This window comes from Arachis hypogaea, chromosome 4 (assembly GCF_003086295.3).
Source record: "Arachis hypogaea cultivar Tifrunner chromosome 4, arahy.Tifrunner.gnm2.J5K5, whole genome shotgun sequence".
Taxonomy (NCBI): Eukaryota; Viridiplantae; Streptophyta; class Magnoliopsida; order Fabales; family Fabaceae; genus Arachis; species Arachis hypogaea.
The window spans coordinates 114,752,079-114,772,817 of record NC_092039.1 but is presented as its reverse complement, the minus strand read 5'-3'; the positions used below and the strand labels follow the sequence as shown (position 1 = coordinate 114,772,817).

Sequence of the window (20,739 nt, the reverse complement as noted above, 5' to 3'; positions counted from 1 at the left end):
CAGAACCGTTTTCTATAAAATAACAAACTATATTTATACAATATATAATTTAATTTGAGAAATAATTAAAATACTATATCAATTAAATTATTATTTAATTTGTGAAAGAATAATTTTTAATAAATTTTTAAAAATTATTTATTGTTCTGTTTTAAATTTATAAGTTTATAAAAATGTAGATTCTTTAAAATTTAAACTAAATTATAAGAGTTTAATTTTTATTTTTATTAGTTTTATTTTTTGATATTTTATTTAAATCTAAATAAAAATATTTTTTATTGATATTTTTTAATTTTAAATTAATTATTTATGTCAATAAATTGTATAAGTAATAAATTGAATAACGCTAATTCGATTAAATCATAAATTCTAAAATTTCATCCGTTTTTTAATTTTAAATCATAAATTCTAAAATTTCAAAATATCGAGGATTAAAAAATATAGATAATAACAATAATAATATGTTCATTATAATAAGTTCATCCCTTGATTAACAATTAGGTAATTAAATAATTAATGAGTAATGCTAGGAACCAAAAGGGTATTAACTAAAAATCAACCAAATACTTTTGGATAAATCCAAAATCTCTACGAGTTAATATATATGAATGTTTCTTCTCCTAAGTATCAGAATATTTCTTTTTCATACTAAATGGATGTTCTTTTATATATTTTTCGAATTTTTTTGTATTGTAAATGTGAATGTTTCTATTTCTTTAAGAATTTCATATTTTTTTAAATTTTATAAATATTTAATTATTTTTGCTAAAATATAATTGGATGTTTCTTTTTTCATTTTTTTAAATTTTATAGATATTTAATTATTTTTATTAAAATATAATTGGATGTTTCTTTTGTTTATTATTAGGATGTTTTTTTTATATTAAATGAATATTTTTTATAATTAATAAAAAAAATACAAAATACTATTATTATATTATATAATATTTAATTAAATTGAATAATGAGACAATTTGGTATTCAAATGTAAAATTCTTCTCAGTACTCAGTAGTTTGACTAGCTAACAGTAACAGTAGCTATAAACATTTAACAGTGCATTTTCTTCAACGAGTTTTATTCGGAGTTTCATAACCCACAATCGCAATAGGTAGTGACAACGATGATGATGACCACCACAACAATGGAGGAGGAATAGGAAGACATGGAAATAGAGAATGACGTTTATGTGGCTCACGAAATCGGCCTCGATTACGAGTTTGATGTAGCGCGCTTCTTCGATTTCACGGTGCAAGAATTTTCCGTTCACTGCGGCAGCAGCCTACGATGTCAGTACATGTCATATATTTGATGACATGGAGCGCGTCATCGACGCGCTGGAGCTTGCAGAGGCACGTGGTTAAGGAGGGAAGAGGAGAAGGTTTCGTCGTTGGTGACGAAGTCGAAAGTGCACTTCGTGTTGAAGCAGTTGTTTGGATGCGCTTGTTGAGGGCGTCGCGGAGAGCATAGAAGTCACTGTCGCTTCCAGCAGCATTGGAGAGAGAGATCTGTGTGTGTGATTGTTGGAGATGGGTAGGTTAATATGAGAGAGAGAATAAGATGGTTTTTATAAGTTTTAATTAGGTTTACTTAATTAATTTTAAATTTTTTAAATTTTGAATTTAAAAAATTTAAAATTAATTATTAATATAAATTAATGTGATTTTGTTTGGTTTTTGGCTGATGACTTTTTGGTTCCATATACTTTTCCATAATTAATTAATTGGATCTCGCTAGGGAGACAATGGACTATTAAGTAACATCCCTCATACTATTTAGAATATTAAATTGATTTTGGGGTTTACCAAAGATCGAACTCTTGACCTTTCGGATCTAGCACTCTAATACCATGTCATGATATCACTCGTCCCAAAATCTTCAGCTGATGAGAAAAAGTAACACTACTAATTATATTTTTAATATTCCATAAATCTTCATTGTACATATTGTACAACTATTTCATTGGCTCCTCATACTTTCCCTAATTAAAAAAAAACTCACTGATCTCCCTTCTGAACAATGTGTTGTCCACTTTAGCCCGCGCAAAGTGTAGATAAAGCCAACTTCCACGCTTCCGCCTTGTCTTTGCCTTCTCTGTTTTCTTCATGCCTCTAAAGTTCAGAAAAACATCATACATGCCTCCTTCTGATAAGGATGACGAAGCCCACAACCATCATCGGTCATGATGTGCTAATTGCTATATAGCAATTCAAATCAAAGAAGCAGTGAATAATGAAGGAAGGAGGTAAAGCATATGCTGCCATGTTTCGTGCTCAATCATGAAATAGTTGGTGGAATATATTATTCGCTACTTGCAGTACTATGTGTGTGTTTAGATTACAGTTTGTAAACTGAGGTTTGTATAAAATTGATTTTGTAAAATTGATTTTGATCAAAAGTGAGTTAGTGTTAACGTGGTTTATGTTTGCCAATTTTTATTCAAAATGGATTATAATAAACTAAATATTGTTTGGATTATATTATTCAAAATCACTCTTAGGTGAAAAATTACAGAAAAGGACATGAATTTAAATAATTATTTTATGTTATTTTATAATTTTATTTTAAATATTTAAATAAATTTTAATATTTTTTTAGTATTTTTAATATTCCTTAGTACTCTAACAGGATTAATAGAATCATAATACAAAGTAAAAAAATATTTCATGTAAAAAAAATAACAATAACAATAAAAAAACTCATATAAATAAAAAAAAACAGAAATTTTATAAAAAACAATAATATGTATAAGAGAGTATTAGGAAGAATATTATAAAAAAAAAAATAAACATGAATAATGAAGGACATAATTGGTACATAGAACATAATTTTTAATCCAACGTGAAAAGTTAAACGGAAAAGCTACAATTTATAGCTTTCGGTAAACGTTGGTTTAACATAGAAATCACTTCTGCGTTTACAGATTAAAAACTTGCCAAACATGAAGATGAAGCCGTTCAAGAAGTTCAAATGCGCTTCTCTCTTCTCTAACGCAAATCCAAACACACCCTATGATAAATGAATGATACATATATTTGTTATAAAAAGACCTTGGTCATCACAATTGCTTTCGCCTGGCAATTTTATTATACTAACTACTATATTATTAAGAGAATTATAGAATAACCTAAAAAAAATAAATGTCATGAGAATAAAAAGAAAAATAAAAAAATTCTAAGCTATAATAATAAAGTAGATAAAAAGTAGAAATAAAAGATTTTAATAAATTATAAATAGTTATGAGATGAGTATTTCATACTTCTAGCGTAGCGTTAAATACAAAATCCCTTCCATGATTGCTTAAGATTTAGAATCACTCATCATATGTCTATTTTGAATTTTTGATACATGTCACTATGTCAGTTCCTTTTTCTCACCCAAATAATCATATCACTCTGTATTAGGAGAATGACATAGCAAGCATGTCAGAAAGTTGGGTTAAAAAAGTTGGATCAAACCTTTTTTTTTTCTTTTTTTTTTTTATTTTTCTTTCTTACGTTTTTGTTTTTATCTCATGTTTGATTGTGAGAAAGGAGAATCAGAAATGCGGGTAACATTCATTGTGTATTAAATTGTTAGACAAAATTGTTGAACAAGTAGCATTAGCGCAAAAACAAAGGGCAAAAATCAGATTAAAAAGTAAAGTTTTTTTTTTTCAATTTTTTGATACTCTGTTCTTAACTTTCGTTTTGGTTTATATTTTGCATTGTATTTTCTTATGTAATCTGTTATCTATATCTAGAGTATTGTAAGTTATTGCATTTAAATGATGTTAGGGTTTGTTTTTTGTTTTTGTTGCTGAAAAAAAAATTTATTTGTATCTTTTATTATCATTGAATAAATGTTATTATGTGTGTGTTATTGCTTGTATTTAAAAAATAATGATGCATGCTCTGTTTAGTTGTTTGGTGTTTGAAGTAAGTTCAGCTATTATCCTCTGTTTTTTGAAATTATTATTGAGTTTTTTTTTTTTTATTTTTCAATGTATCTCAAACACACTTTTTGAACAAAATTCTTCCACACCCTTGCCAACAATGACCACATTCTCTGAGGAGTCCATATCCAACGCCCCAAGTCAGCCCATCTTGACACCTCCAGTCCAGCCCACCTTTGTACCTCCAGCCCAACCCACCTCAAAGCCTCCAACGTAGACCACCTCTGTACCTCCAGCTCAGCCCACCTTTGCACCTTCAGTCCAACCCACCTCAAAGTCTCCAGTCCAGTCCACCTCCAACCCAGACCACCTCAAAGCCTATAGCTCAGTCCACCACTTCTGCACCTCCAGTCCAGCCCACATCAATGCCTCGTTCGAGACCATGTTCTTCTAAAGCAAAATCCAATAAACATGAGAAGTCCATTCCAACCACCACTATAAATTGTAGGCATTGTGTTTTTGGTTGAAATAACTGTGTTAGACATGCATTTTAGGTTGGAAGTTGTAACAAATTCTGATTGGATGTAAATTGTTTTAGGTATACCATGTATTTACACATATATTGCAATAGCTAGACTGAATGAAAATTTTGAAGACTATTGTCACACTTGGTTGACCATGGATTCATAGAAAAAACATACGTGCATTTGTTGAATTTTATTTGTAGATAAGTAATGTAAGAGAAGTCTCAGTATATTAGGTCTCAATCTCCCAAAATTCGGAAAAAGCCAGATTCTTTGAAGGTAAAAAGACGAAAGGATATAGATGAAGAGCCTTTAGAAAGTAAAAAGAGTAAGACTGAAGCAACGAAACTAAATAGAAAATACAAGGAATTTACTTGTACTTATCGTAGGATAAAAGATCACATGAAGAGAAACTGCTCCTACAAAAAATTGATGATGTTGCAGTTACCCTTGCTACTGTTGCAGTAGTTGTAATTTCTAAGAAAAAAGGGCTTTTAATGCAAATGAAACCATAAAGTGTGAACCTGTAGAAGGCGGAGAAGGAGAGGGTGAGCCTACTCTAGCCACTAATGTTGCTACCTTTGAAACCCCAACAAATGCTAGTGCTCCTTCAGAGATTATGCTATCCCAACCATTTTTTTCACAATCAAAGGATGGAGAACAAGTAACTATCCAATTTGTCCTTACATTTGTGGATTTAAGATTTATTTTAATTGTCTCCTTAGTTTAATTATGTTTCAAACTGATATAGATTTGTATTCCACTCCTGCAGCTATGGGTAACTTCTACAACGAGGCCCAACAAACTACACCTAAAAATAAAGCATCTCTAGTCCCAAGATTAGCAAGTATTGATCCAATGCAAGAAATAAGTTTTGGAACATTTTTAAGGATAGCTAAATTCATGAAATTTGTCCCTACACCAGAAACAAAACCAGCATTCAAACCTCTTAAAAAAAAGTGATTGATTTTCAGCAATGATGAATTATTATAATTAGGATAGTTGCTTTCTTAATTATGTTTATCTTGTGTCACTGGAACATGGTTATGTATGTGTCTATATACTTAATTATTGATGACTCTCTAGATGTATTTTATGATATTCTACCATATTTATTTTGGTCAGTTTGTTTTGTTCAATTAATGGCTATGTATACCTTTTTTTAGATCCTAAATGTAGACTTAAACTAAAGTTTATGAATAGTACTAGCATATTTAATATTTAGGTTTACTTCTTCATGTTACAACATTACATATGTATCAGAGGAGCTAAAATATGCTTTTTTTTTTATATTTATTTTCTACAATACTTTCATTCATACTAAACATATATACCATTAGTTACATACTTTTAATCAAAATTTAACCATACTTACATCATACACAAGAGTCTCAAACACACCTAAACAAATAAGCAAACTTAAAATACTAATCCATAATTTTAAACACCTAATGTTAGCTTTCACTGTGTTAATTTTTCATGTCAAATTCATCTTTCAACTATTATTATTGTTTGCAGATTGTGCTTTGCCGACATAAAAAAACCACACCACATTCTCCTAGAACTCTATCAATTCTTCAACAACCAAGAACAATACATGGAAGAAGACGACATTAAACTTACATCATAAATTGGACACCATAAAAGAATCTCTTGGAATTGGCATTTGTTCCAGACCATCGAAGTACTGGACGCATCCCACAACCACATCAATCATGAATCTTTCCTAATCTCCCACGATTAAGGTTCCTCACGGAAGCGTCATGAAAACGTAACTGCGTAGAACTCCCTGAATCTTAGCTTCCTGAACTCATCATATCTCCAGTAAAATTTCGAACATTTTGAAAAAAGAGGGCTGCAAATTAGAATTTTAACATCTTTGGAAGAGTTAAATTGAGTAGAATAACTTTTGTCACATCATTCAACCATTACACATCCACTTTGACAAGTTGAGTGCCACATGAATGTACACCTTGACAACATAACGTGCCACATCAGATTTCCGTTAATGGAGATAACTCCAAAGACAAACGTGAGTCACGATCTAATATTTGAGATCTTAATTTGGTAACTTAAATTTGGAGATCAAAATTAAGGCTAAGTAAAAATTTCAGCGGTCAAAATGAATTTTAACTCATAACTATACAAATATATAGAGTATTAAAACCTATCTTACATTTGTCTCTAAGTTTTAATTTAAAAATTAATATATACTTAGTAATAAGTAAAAGTATTATAATTTAAAATTCAAGGAAATTGATAACTTTGAAATTTAATCATTTTTTCCAACTTATGAAGTAACTTTATAGTTTTAGTGTTTTACCACCCACTTCGATGCACATCAAAATTAGAGATCGATAGGACTTCACAATGCCAATAAAATTTTATATCAACGGAAGTTAAATCTAGATAAACACCGTTACATTGACAATTCACTGCTACAACAATGGAGAACACATCTCTTTCAACCCTAAGACCTCAACAACCATAAACGTTACAACTTACAAGTTATGAATTTCTATGGATGGAAACAAAAAATGGAAAAGAAGGCATTACTGCAGCATTGAGCTGTGTGAAGTGTTTACTTCTCATGAACAAGGGGGCTATACTCAGGGAACCACATGTTTTCTCTAACGTACCCTACTGTATCCTCCTGTAATCAGTGAAACAAAGCATGTGTTAGCAGTGGCAGAATATAAGTGAAATAAAGATGACATGTCAGTGAAACAAAGCATGTGTTAGCAGTGGCAGAATATAAGTGAAATAAAGATGACATTTACATGTCAAAAATGGATAAAGATATTCTGATGCTCAACATTTGTACATATCATCGGTAAGTAATAAGATATTTTCCTTACTTTTGACATGTGTGCAAGTTCTTTTGATCCTACATCACCATGTCCTTCAGCCAGCCCTTCTACAACTGCTGCTCTTAGAACAGCAGCCCCAACCTCTGCTGTAACGTTCCGTATACTGCAGCATGGAAAGTAGTATCAATTCAGAGGAGGCTAAAAACTATTAAGAAAATTTTATCCAATAGTAGAACTTCAAATTAGTCCTCAACAGAGGTATAGGATATTGAAAAAAGCCGTTATATCAGATTATCAACTTGCTTTGCAAAAGAGTAGAGTTTATCTCAAGTTGGTCCAAAGGAGTTTGACATAACTTGGAATGATAGTTTAATTTCAATAAACAAATTAATGTGGCAGATTTTTTCTGAACCAAATCAATATCGCACAACTCTTTGGAAAACAATAATTGTGTCAGAAATCTTGAGAACTAAGTTGAGATCCCACAACTCTTTCAAGGTCTAATTTGGAGAAGGTACCAAATACCAAAACCAAAACTATATGGTTGTCAAAAATATTATTTGTACACTAAAATCAACTACTATGTTTTGTGCATAAATACATGTATTATTTAACTCATTCTCAATGTCTATTTTGTATTCCAATCTGTATTTTATACTAGTGGTTAATTTTGGTATACACCTAATATGGTTGTATCGTTATATATTTATTTTCCAACAGTGTATCCATCCAAAAGTTGTGTTAACAAATTGAATTTCCTTTCTTGCAGTGATTCAAAAAGGTAGTAGGGAAAAAAGGAGACTAAGAGAAAACAAAAATCAAATGATGACAAGGAAAAGGGAGAGCATTACCAATCAATTGATGGATACAAAATTCCTTTATGGATATCTTCCTCAGTCATGTATGAAGCAAGACTGTTAGAAAGACAGCATGTTAGGTATTCATTAGAAAAAGACAAGTGGTATCTCATTAAAGGAAATATTAAAATGGCATATGAAACACTGAAAAGAAAATGTAATAAGTTTGTCACCGTATAGCTCGTAGAAATTTAAAGCGCAATGGACTATCATTTATGGCGTTTATTTACACCTTTAACATCAAAATCCTCATCATATTGTGCACATGTATTAGTTTTGGAAAAATCATTTCTCGAACATTAAGATATATAAAGAAATTATTTAATTGAAAGGATATAGGAAACAGAAAGAATAATAATTAGACAAAACATAAGACAAGGTCAAATGGCTGAAATGTTATTCCTAAAACCAGAGCATCCCTACATAAATCAAATAAGATTATTTCCTAAACTCTCATTGATACCAGGTATGGCTTGAAAAAGCAGCATGTCCAGTTTAACATACCATTCAGCTGCTTCCTGCAACATTCCATCTGTTATGAGACGAGCACCTGACAGAAGTGTTCCCAAACCAATCCTGAAATGGAAAATCACAATACAAATGACACCAATGTTCCACCACGAGAGAAAATTGATGAATAATTTTAATTTCTAAGCTGCAAATGCACTCTACCCTGGGAACAGGTACATGTTGTTGGCTTGATTTACGTGGCCAAATTTTCCATCACCTGTGTGCAATTAAAAATAACGACCAAAATAAATAGCAATATTCATCTTCTGAAGCCTTTGCAGCTGAGGAGGATCTGAACAAGACAAGATACTTGAATTCAAAACTAATTATTCACAGGAAGACGTACTTACCAAGATTTACATTTTCGAAAGGGCTTCCACTGGCAAACACTATATTTTCTCCCGCATGGTTAAAAGCATCAGTAGCAGTGCATTCAGCTGTCCGAATAACCAACACAAAAAAAGGAGTGGGGAAAAAAAGAAAAAGAAGTTAAAAGGAAAATTGAGGACATTATTAAGCAATTGTGAGTGCTTAATGAGCCTTGTACAAACAAACCATTCATTGTGGGATTAGACATTGCAAAGATAGCAGGTTTTGTCGAAACAGATTCTCTCATTGCCTTAAGCACCTGAGATGAATCTCAACCATTAAAATTAAGGACTTAAATACAGTAATAAAGCATAAGATTCAGAACCTAAAGCTGTGAAACAGACATTTTCAAACATGTCTGTTGCATTTAAGTAATAAATATATTTCCCGAGGAATATGACATAATAAAAGTGTTAGTATAGTAGGTAATTACCTCCTCATTGAAAATACCACCAACCCCAGACAATCCAACAAGCACATGTGGCTTAATCTTCTTAACCTAAAGAAAATAGGTTCAACATTTAAAATAGTTTAACTCTCTTATAGCAAAGTAAGTTTTAAATACATCATAAACATACTAGATCCAACTGAATTTTCCACGAGTAACATTTACCACTTCAATTATACTAGCACCCTCTGCAAGACCTTCTAGGTCACTTTGGTGTTTAGCAAAGGGAACTGCAGCCGGATCTAGATTGCTCCTTTCTGTTGTGACAAGACCCTGCATTCAGACATCATGTCATTAACAACATACTTAAATAACGAATCATCTAATATAATCTTCACAATCAAATCACGTTCATATGATAAATTAACAGAATCGATAGAGGAATGGACTCAGACAAAAGTAATTTGATGATAGAAGATAAGGTGATATTTCTACTATATGGATAAGAAAAAGCAGCACCAAAATCATGAGTGAACTAGATCATATACTGTGGTGAACACAATTACCGTTTGAATACTTTAATTTAAAAAACTAGTTATAACACTAGTAAGAAGTTGGAAGCGTACATTCTTATCAATTAAATAGAATTGACTTTTGGCAGCTGTTTCACTGCACCCGGACATCCTTGAAACTGCCTGGACAGCCATCTTAAGAACACCAAGACCTGCACTGAAAGCCAGGAAAGAAAACATGTAAGGCAGAACTCGACAGTAACATGGAAGCAATCTTAAGGCATGAAGAAGGAGCAATAATGGGATAAACAAAGTGGACACCATTAAGAATTACATCACAATCAATTTTGCAAGTACCTCCCAGCTCCAACCACAACTATCTTTTGATTCACAAAATCAGACAATGGTCGACCTTGGGCTCTTACAGTTCCCAGTAATCCGGCAAGTGCAACACCAGCAGTGCCCTGTTGGACAATGGACATGAAGAAAATTGAACTTCCATATACTTAAAGAACACAGTGCATTGCTTAAAACCTTGAAGATTGTATACGTACTAAATATTGCATCACTTCCTCACCTGAATATCATCATTAAACATACAAAACTTTTTGCGATATCGGTACAAAGTTTCAAAAGCCCACTTCATTTGGAAATCTTCAAACTGATAAATCAGCCAAACATCCAGTTACCAAATTAATCAAATCTAAATTGAAAATTGAGAACAATATGGTCTAGAAGAAGAAACCTGCACAATAGCCTTAGGCCAACGAGCATGGACAGCTTCCATGAATTCATCCACAACTGCTAGGTACTCTTCACCTTCCAACCTAGGTTGTCGAACTCCCAAATCTGTCACATTGAAATCATGTTAGAACACAATAACTTTCACGATGTAAATTAGGATGAACTATCATCCTAGTTCTCTACACGATCACCAAGAATGTGTAAAACAATTGAGGAATTTTACTCCAACACTTCAAAAATCAGGAAGCAAAAGTTAATTATGTTTATACCATGCCAACAAAAGTGAAAGAGTTATTTTCTGCAAGGTATTAAAACTGAAAGGCAACCACAAAATCTAGAATGCTGAATAACATCATAGTGCTCTTACATAAAAAACACGTCCTCGGAAAAAACAAGAAAGGGACAAAACCAAACTAAGAGATAAGCTAACAAAACATCTAAAGAAACAGTGTTACTTACAAAGTGGATCTTCAAGTAGCTTTTGATTGTTTGTGCCAACATCTAACATAACTGGAAGTATCTGCCACAAGAAAATAACAAACAGTACAAGTTAAACCAGAGTTATGGTTTGCTTACCAAGTCAAGTTAAATTTAAAGAGAATGCCTAAAATTTAAACTATCACCGATAACAAATAGTTATAAGTTATAACAAAGTCAAAATTTGACACACACACCATCGGATCAATAATTAACTAAGCAACAATGAACAAGATTAACTTGAACCAAACATGCCAGCAAACATGTGGAGTTCAAGTTGAAGAGGAAATTAGCAAAGAAGAGAGATATCAAACTAAAGGAAGAAACACATACTCTCTGTGGGTTCATACCAGCAGCAGCAACATACATATCAAGTTTTCCTATTGGTATTCCAATGCCTTGAACTCCAAGGTCACCTAAGCCAAGAATACGACTACCATCTGTCAAGACAATCATATCTACCTGAAATGGTGGAAATAAATTATTAAAACCAATAATGATAGATAAACAATTTAAGGCAGGCCAGGAAGAAGTTTGCTACTTAATGATAATGAATCAAATTCTTCTAAAGACATGGTGAAGAAGATAGTCACGTAACAGTTGAATAAATCAATTTACCAAAACATTTATCAAGTTGAGAAATAAGAATAAAATACTGTAACTGCCTGCATAGTTCCTAATTTTTTATATGCCTCCAGTCTGTTTTATGAACCTAAAACCTAATAACAATAATAAAATACATTGTAAACCTATGTACTTCTTTTGTCCCTTAATTATTATGAATTTTGACATACTACAAAATAAATCATAAGAGAATATGACATCCAGGTCAGATGAATTCAATTTTGATGGCTACTCACATAAAGATGTCAAAACATCTAATGGTTCTTAGATATCATCTTCACATGAAGACATGTGAGTAATCACCTTCAATTTTATCCATAAGGAATGCAGAATTTACAAAATTCAGGAACAGAATTACTTATTTCAAGTATTAAAGAAGTTCACATAGGTTTTAGTTGTTCCAACTTCTAGCTGCTGATAGCGTGTTTGGTAAGTTTGGTTTAGGTTGTCTCCTGCAGCATATGTCCAAACCATGGCCTGGTTCTTTCAAAATGCTAAACTAAACATGCTTTAAGTACTATGATACAATCTTGAGCAATACTTTTAAAAGCCATTGCCATATTTCAATCACGAATGAAGAGAAAAAGGTGTGGCATTTACCATGGTTAATTCAGTACTACCTGATTTGCAGGCCAGTTATAGATCATCGACATCATCTCTCCTTTATCTTTGGCACTAAAATACATTCCACGTGGGCGCCTATATAACCCTGAATAATTTTGACACACTAATCCAACTGTAGGAGTATAGATTATTGGAGCAAACTCTTTAATATTATCAATAAGAACCTGAAGAGGGCAGGTAACGAATAAGATCAAATGTCCTTATACTCTTGGATTAAAAACTTAGTGATGAAACTCACTCTGTAGTACAGAGTCTCATTCCTGTCATGCAGTCTATTTAAGATTCTCCATTTCGCTAAGGAAATAAATTTATCTGATTGGCCCCGGGTGTTCTTCTCCAAGGACCTGTATGAATTCACTGAACGAAAAATAATAAATTAAATAATCAGCTGATTTAAGATTACTGAAGAAAGAATTAGAGACAAGTAAGAAACAGGAATTCAAAGCTTAGATATTAGCATAGATAAAATAGCTAAAAGAACAGCAACAACTAAGCCTTGTGTCACTAAGTATAGTCAGTTACTACAAGGATCAAATCAAACAACACCAAAGTGCTAAAATAGTTCTAAGAAGATAATATCCAAAGATCAGTATCAAACTTACTGAAACGTTCATATTGGTGCTCGAATGATATGACACGAGGAGGAAGGAGACCCCGAAGCCCCAACCGATCCCTTTCAGTCAAGGGAAACCCAGTATCCTATATTTTTAGAGAATTTAACAATAAATATATAAATAAATAAAAAGAGTTTTAGGATGGAAAACATAAACCAAAGCAACGTATATCAGATAGAAAAAAGGTTCTCATCAAGCATAATTTCGTAATAAATCAACATTTTCAACGTTTAAACAAACTTCGAACAAATGCAACGTAAAATCTCTCTCTCGATGTAAATAAGCAAGCAACTACAAAAATTTGCTCCAATCAGTTAGCACTAACTGACATCAAAATATCTACTTACATATACACATTAGACGATTTTTTTAAAATAAATAATTTCATAACAATTATCAAAATGTCATCCAAAAAACTCTGGAAACAACTTTTTGAGCACAGGAACTATCATATTCTATGTCAACACTCATTCCGTTGCCGAAACTAATGGTTTTCACTCAAATATTTATTACTGAACTATTACAATCAGCACCCCTCTGTCTTTACTTTATTCTAGTTTTCTATAAAAACTCATCTTGTATTGAATATACGGAAAAAAAGAGAAAGAACACAAAAATCAATAAATACAATTTTATCTTTTAACAAATAGAAAATAAAAACTATACCATGTGAAAAACTCATCGTTTTAGCAATCATTTCAGCTTAAACGGTTAGTTAGTTCGTTACTTCCTTTCTGTCAAATTAACGAAAGTAAAATCATAAACTCAACATCTTCGTTACGCAAAAGAATAAAGTATTAATAAGTGAACATCTACATTCTCGAAATTCAAAGCTGAAAAGAGAGAGTTGCGAACTTCAAGTGAGAAAAAACTACGATAGATTGCAAGTGAAGCTAAATAAAGAGAAAGAAGTGAAAACCTTGTTGAACCATGGATCGTGCAGGATATCTGCACCGCGCTTGTGAACCATGCACGGACCTGGAATCGCCGTCGAGAACCGCCGCGATCGGGCCAAACTTGTTGCGGCGAATCGTGCGAGCTTCCACATTACTGAGAAACCGATCCGAAAAAAGCTCGAACGCACTGCAACGACGTAACTAGCTAAACAAGAAGAAAAGAAAACAGAGAACGAATGTTTTTGGTTTAATGTCGCGATTACGTGAACTGAAGGAGGCACATTTTCCCGAGAAAGTGAAAAATGTTCGGTATGATTTTCCAGGAAAAAAGAGTTAGTTGAAGTGCACGTGGTGCGTGGTTACTATATATAAGGACTCTGATGAGTATTTCCTTCTTTTTTGTTTTTTGTGTGTGATTTGTGTTTCGGAAAGGTGGAACAGTTTGAAATGTTCGAGTGGCGGAACGCAGGTGCTGCCCGAGAGAGATTCGGGCAGGGCACAGAAGGTTTGCTATTGCTGGAGGAAGCTGCCCGTGTGAGATCTGGGTAGGGTCTGAAAAGAAAGAGAGAGAGGGGTCAGTGTCGGTAATTAAGAAAGATAGCGACCAACCCTTAAATTCGATTTTAGTACAATAGTTTTACTTATTTTAATTTTTAAAAATTAAATTTATTACATTTTAAATATCAAATCATAATATATTTCTGGTAAAAAAGTTTATATTTGTATTTGTATTTATTACTTATCCAATTAAATCCTTCTACAAGTTACGATGTTATATATATACTAAAAAAATCATCAAATTAGTCTCATATATAAAATACAAATTAAAATACACAAATACATATTAAAAAATACATATATTTATACAAAAATATAATGACTAATTTTTAGTATATACATAATATTTTTTATCATTCTATTTACATATTAATAATGGTTAAATTCAAAGATAATGATTAATCTAATTGATTTCTTTACCTATTAAATGAGCAAAATATATAGAACTTAACCTTAAAAACCTTAGATTGAATTTTAGGTAAGAGTTAAAAATTAATTTTGTAATAAAAATTAAAATACTTTTTAAAAAAATTTAACTGAAATTTAGATATATAATTTATAGAGGGAAAAAAAGAGGGAAGTTGGGGGGCCATTGTCCCTTACTATGAATGAGGCTTCGTCCCTTGTCCTTAGTTAAGCTAATACAAATCCTTACTAACTAAATTAAAGCACCTGTTCCCTGTTGGTTACTTGGAAAATGTAAGGAATCAATATCTTTAATGTAAGAGAAAACAGAGTTGGCTAGCATTAGTTCAAATATTAAGGCAAAAACAAGGGAAAAAAATGTTAATTTCTCAATTCTAAGTTGATTCATGATTAAGATAAAAATTTCACTATATTAATGTTAATATTTTATTCTAAAAAAGTAAAAATGCTACAAGAAATATTAACAATTGTATTCCAGTATTAGACAACTATGTTAAACTACAATTACGATTTTTATTGATATTTATACTCAGAAATTGACCCAAATAAAGTAATTTTAGAAATAATAAAAAGTGTTTATGAATGATTGTACAATAGTTGGGGGGGAATTAGTTTTATATCTGGCATTGTTATAGAAACATGTAAGCTAATAGAAAGTTTAAGTTTGAAGCAAGTAAGGAATATGTCATATTCCACATTTGATGGCCAGCAAAGTGAGCAAAACAGCCTTATTTTGGAACCATTCACGAAAAGTTATGAGCAAACCTGGGATTGATTGAGACCAGAGAGGCATACAAAGCTCAAATAATTTGTTATTCGAATACAAGAAAACATATTCTGTTTTAGAAAGTGGTTAGAATAACTTGGTTCATAGAATAAAAACCATTAAACCAAAGCCTTTCTTCTCATGGTTAGGGAACTATTAGGAAGATAAAATGGCAAAAAATATGCAACTAGGAGGTTGATTTAGGTTGAAATCGGAATTTGATTCCATTATTTTATTGCAATGGATGGAGAGAGATTGACCATTATAAAATATGGAACCAAAATCAGCATCAACACATTCTATTCCTTTGTGAATTTTATCAGTGGATAACATGGCATTACCACCAGTTTTAAGCATTGGATTCTTTCTCTCATGCTGCTCAAAATTGTTTTGACTAATGGCTAAATATTAAAAAAGAATAGAACAATTATTACATTATATATGGTTAAAAAAGGATAATCTATCTATTACTACTAAACGAAAAGGACTTATGATTAGTACACATTGTTTTCCTTGTTGCCACTTGCCTGTAGATTTCATATTTCAGAATCTTATCATGCATTGGTACACATTGTTTTCTTTAGATATTGTAATTCGATATGCCAACATCACTTACTTTACATCCTAATTTGTACATTTGAACTCACCAAATAATTTCCTTGGTTAGTAGTTTATAATTATTGGTTACTCTTCTGTTCCTCATTGGGACAGATCATTAAGTATAGAGTTAACTAGTGTTGATTCAAATATAAGACAAAAAAAATTTGTTATTGGTCACCTAATATTTTTTCTACAATATTTCTCACATTAGTAAACATATACCACGTTTATCATTCTCTATAACGCATGTAGGTTCAAAATTATTATCAGAGAAGTAACAATCCAGGTTCTTAATTATTACATTATCTAAGCATAAAGCTCCAGTTTTTCACTTCAGCAATGGAAACAGATCATATTATTTTCCTACTATAATATTTGTGGAGGAAAAAAAAACACTAAACTGCAAATTATAGTATTAAAATTAACAATTATGCTAAATGTACACTAAAATTAAACACCAAAATCAATCAGTCACTAGTATAAAATACTCATTGAAATACAAAATACACCTTAAACATAAATTAAACTACACATATATCAGAAATACATAATGGCTAATTTTAATATACAAATAACATTTTTGTAAAATTAAAAGTAGCTCAAGTATAAAAAGGATGTCGAAACTTGTAAAGGCTATCTGAAGGATAAAATCCTATATTTACAGTGAAATGGTATACAAAGTCAACAGATCTCAATGAATAAAAAATAGGATTTATGGCTACACAAACCGTTGAGAGTAGTTCTAGATCTGGTCCAAAACGAACTACTGTAGGGGCTTTATTGAAACCGTTGAATTCAGAATATGGTAAAGTAGCTCCGGGGTGGGGAACTACTCCTTTAATCTCTATGTCTCATCTCTCGAAGAAAATATATTTTTTTGAGTTATCTTTTTTTAAAAGATCTTATAGAGAAGTAAAAGTAATTTTATGTTTGGATATCTCATGTAAAAAGGTCTTTTTATCTCTCAATTATGTTTGGGTATAACAATATAAAAGTACTTTTTTGTTTATTTATTACATGAAAAACATCTTTTTTTTTAGGAAAAAAGATCTTTTAAAAAAAGATGTAAATTACAGCTTCTCAAAAAAGATCTTTTTTTTATTTTACTAGTGCTTTTACTTTTACTACTAGAAATTTGCCAAACACGTTAAAAAATAAAAAAAGATCTTTTTTCATTGAAAAAAAGATCTTTTTTTAACAAAATAATGACGTCCAAACATGCACAGAGTCTAATATACAAAAAGAAAATTATTGGCTCAAACACAAAAAAGATATAGACAAAATTGACAAATAATCTTCTCATTTAAAGTAGCCAACATGAGCAAATTATTGTAATTTCATGAGTTCTAAAATGGATGTACCCATAATTTTTAAAAATAGAGAAAAAAAAAAAGCATGTCCATTACATGATCCAAGGCTTACTAAACATTAACAGTAATAACAACACTTTAAAGTTGTTCATATGCTCAGCATTTTAACAAACAAATCTGTGAGCACCCGCGACAGCGATCAGATATTATCATTCAAAGTCTTTATAGTCTTTAGTTCCAAAGTTCTTGCACCAGATTTGGGAAGGGATCGGCCGAACAGGGTGATGTGGCCGTTGCTGAAACATTAAGAAAACAATTCTTCTCAGCCAACAGATCCAAAATATAAAAGGAAAGAAAACAATGTGTCATCCCTTTTACATTAGAAAGAAAATTAAAGAATAACATACAACTTAAAGAGTTGAACCAACTTTTTCTACCACTTAAAAAATGAGAAGAAACAGTTCAACTCATCCAGCCATTCAAACTTGAAAGTAAATCAAGGGTTGAGGTAAAAACAGATCAACATTCCATTTTGTATCCACCAAAATTCTGGAAGCCAGAATAAAATCCAGATGGCTGATACAGAATATGTTCCAAGCTAACAAACTATTAAGCATTATTTACAGTTAGACATTAATAGTTAGACATTAATATACAAGGTTAATGCTTTATAGTGGAGGATAAGTATCTGATGTCTGAGAGACATTCATGGGAAAAATACGGATAATAAACAACCAATTTGAAATGACCATAAACATCTACCATTGCCACTTGTAGTTTAGATATATGCTGATGCATATATACCTTTATTCCAAATTTCCACCTAGAGGTTCATATTTCAGCTATTTACCAATACTTTCTAGAGTAACATTGCCATTTTAGAGCAACGTTAAACTTTGATGGTTAAACATCTTATTCACAGCAATACAACCTTACTTTTTTAGTTACAACAGCAAAAACTAGGCCTTATTCCAATAGACGGGATTAGCCATACAGATCAAACAACCCATAGTATCTCTCTCAATAACTGCCTCAAAACTTTTCTTAGGTCTTGCTATATCTCTAGCTGCAAAACTACCCTCCATCTAATCCACTCTCCTTATTGGAGTCATACCAGGTCTTTTATAGGATGAGATTTTACCATCTAATCCGTTCTATTCCAACTCTCTTCCTGGTACATTTATTCCAAATTCTATCTAGTTTAATGTGTGCACTCATCCATCTAATCACCCCCCCCCCCCAATCTGAACAGCTTCCTACTCCACATCCTCATCATCTCAATTAACATTCATTCTCATACAACATCCTCATCTCCTAAAAGCTGAGCAAAACTGCTCAATCTTCATTATGAATTAAAGGAACACGGGGGAGATGGGCAAAGCCATGCACAACTTCAACTTTATAGTAATAACCATTTCTCTTTTGGAAAGTTTTTAGTGTGAGAAACACTTGAAACTCAATTCTATGATTTGGAGTGACTTTAATATACTAGTAGAATTGAATTCAATTTTTTGGTTTGGAATGATTTTTAAACGAGTTGAATTCTTCTTTTACAACTTCACCCTTGATAAAATCATTTTCATTAAACAATCACTTATAAATAGGGATATTTTTTACATTTCAAATGTTAAGTATGGTTGTTGTGAGAATTGATTTGGAAATCAAACCCTTTTTGGTCTGATTTATAAATAAAGTAAAAATAAGCATTGAAATTTAATTCATTTGTATCTGTTCCAAAACATGAAAAAGAATTCCATTATTGAGTGAATTCAAATTCTTGCGATTCCAGACATACTCTAAAATTCGGATAGCCTGGTAGCGCAGCAACAGAACCCAATTACGATGGATTGGAGAAAAGCAGAAAACAATTTACATCTTTTGAATTAAATAAAGCCACAATTTATAACATGCTTGATGCTTTTGAGCTGTAACTTAATTCATCTGCAAACAAACCCAATTTCACAAAATGCACAAAGTGAAGCTAGAAAGCTATAATGACAAAATGTGAAAAACAGTGCCCGCTATCCAGCTGAATGATTGATAAAAAATCTAAAAATCTAAACAGATGCTTGATCAAGGTGAAAACAAGGAAAACTGGCTGAAAAGGTTGTTGTTTTCATCCTAGAGATGAGCAAGAGAAACAAAGAATAATAATGTAATCATCAATCTTAACATAGATCAACGTTCCAGCATTTAACTAACAACGTAAAATAAACAACTTTCAAATCTTAGGCTCCAAAACAATCCTATGTTAAAAAAATAAAAAATAAATAAAGAACAAAGTTCAATAGAGTAATCCTAAATCCTCAGCCACCTCCAGAATAAGATACTAGAAAACCCAGATTCCATCAACACACCTAGAGTTCCCAAATAACACAAACAGATTGCGCAATCAGTCAATAAAATCATCAATCAACAAACCCTAAAAAATCCACCTAAACATTCAAAATTTCTGCAACAAATTCAACAGAAAAAAAAAATAAGATCGTAGATTGAGAAAAGGGACCTCGAGCTCCGCGGATTTCATAGCGAGTGGGACACAGATGAGGAAGACGCCGAACATGGCTATGGCGGTGTTGCGCCTCCAGTGCTTAGGGCGGCAGTAAGGGCCTCCGGTCATGCTCCATACTTTGCTCCTGAAATCTCCTCCATGAGCTCCATGGCCGTGATCTGCAGCTCCGCCTCCTCCCATGGTTCTTTCCGATTCGGTTTTCTTTCGGAAAATTGGTCACAGAATGGAGCAAGAGTGGTATGAGAATGAATGTGTATGAGAGTCCAGGTTAAAATGTTTTATTTCAAAAAAAAAAATATGTTTTTAAAAAATTGATAAATTGACCCTTTTTAATTTTAGAGTAAAACTCTTTTTGGTCCTTATCCATTTTCAATTTGAAATTTGGGTCAATTTTTATTGGGAGTGAATTTTTTTAGTATAAAAAAAAATTGGATAGTGTTTAATGTCTAATATTATTTTTTATTTTTTTTTCTTATTTAATTTTAGTTTCACTTATAGAATTAATGAAGATGAGAAATCACATTTATTTTTTTAAATATTAAAAAAATAAAGAAAATTCATTTCTATTCTTATTCTATTAGTTAAAATAAAGACAAATTCGTCCATAAAATTCAATTTCATTAGGCACATCACTCTGGTGTAAATATTTTAAGTAAAACTTGATAAATTTTACTTACATATGTTAGGTTTTTAAGTTATACATTTTTACTACACTTAACTGAGGTGGATAATAACGGTTTGTTTGG

The 20,739-nt window shown here is 31.6% G+C and overlaps 2 protein-coding genes across 4 annotated transcripts; both read right to left on the bottom strand.

The window, feature by feature from the left end:
* Positions 1 to 6,756: 6,756 nt before the first annotated feature.
* Positions 6,757 to 14,154, bottom strand: LOC112797403 (NAD-dependent malic enzyme 59 kDa isoform, mitochondrial). Of its 3 annotated transcripts, XM_025840318.3 has the most exons (19): positions 13,845 to 14,154; positions 12,914 to 13,010; positions 12,550 to 12,668; positions 12,308 to 12,475; positions 11,397 to 11,525; positions 11,046 to 11,106; positions 10,588 to 10,691; positions 10,420 to 10,503; positions 10,200 to 10,306; positions 9,957 to 10,059; positions 9,556 to 9,663; positions 9,376 to 9,441; positions 9,129 to 9,201; positions 8,924 to 9,010; positions 8,736 to 8,790; positions 8,568 to 8,639; positions 8,058 to 8,120; positions 7,255 to 7,369; positions 6,757 to 7,049 (listed from the first exon to the last, which is right to left on the bottom strand). In XM_025840318.3, exons 1-19 carry the CDS (start codon positions 13,971 to 13,973, stop codon positions 6,978 to 6,980), a joined length of 1,812 nt encoding a protein of 603 aa, XP_025696103.1. In that variant the 5' UTR covers positions 13,974 to 14,154; the 3' UTR covers positions 6,757 to 6,977. The 3 variants fall into 3 exon arrangements, with proteins under 3 accessions (XP_025696103.1, XP_072092112.1, XP_072092111.1); XM_072236011.1 differs by lacking the exon at positions 13,845 to 14,154 and having other exon boundaries at positions 12,288 to 12,475; XM_072236010.1 differs by lacking the exons at positions 12,914 to 13,010; positions 13,845 to 14,154 and having other exon boundaries at positions 12,308 to 12,396.
* A 3,300-nt stretch (positions 14,155 to 17,454) lies between these two features.
* On the bottom strand, positions 17,455 to 20,257 carry LOC112797402 (uncharacterized). The gene is made up of 2 exons (XM_025840317.3): positions 19,988 to 20,257; positions 17,455 to 17,777 (listed from the first exon to the last, which is right to left on the bottom strand). Exons 1-2 carry the CDS (start codon positions 20,171 to 20,173, stop codon positions 17,691 to 17,693), a joined length of 273 nt encoding a protein of 90 aa, XP_025696102.1. The 5' UTR covers positions 20,174 to 20,257; the 3' UTR covers positions 17,455 to 17,690.
* Positions 20,258 to 20,739: the final 482 nt, after the last annotated feature.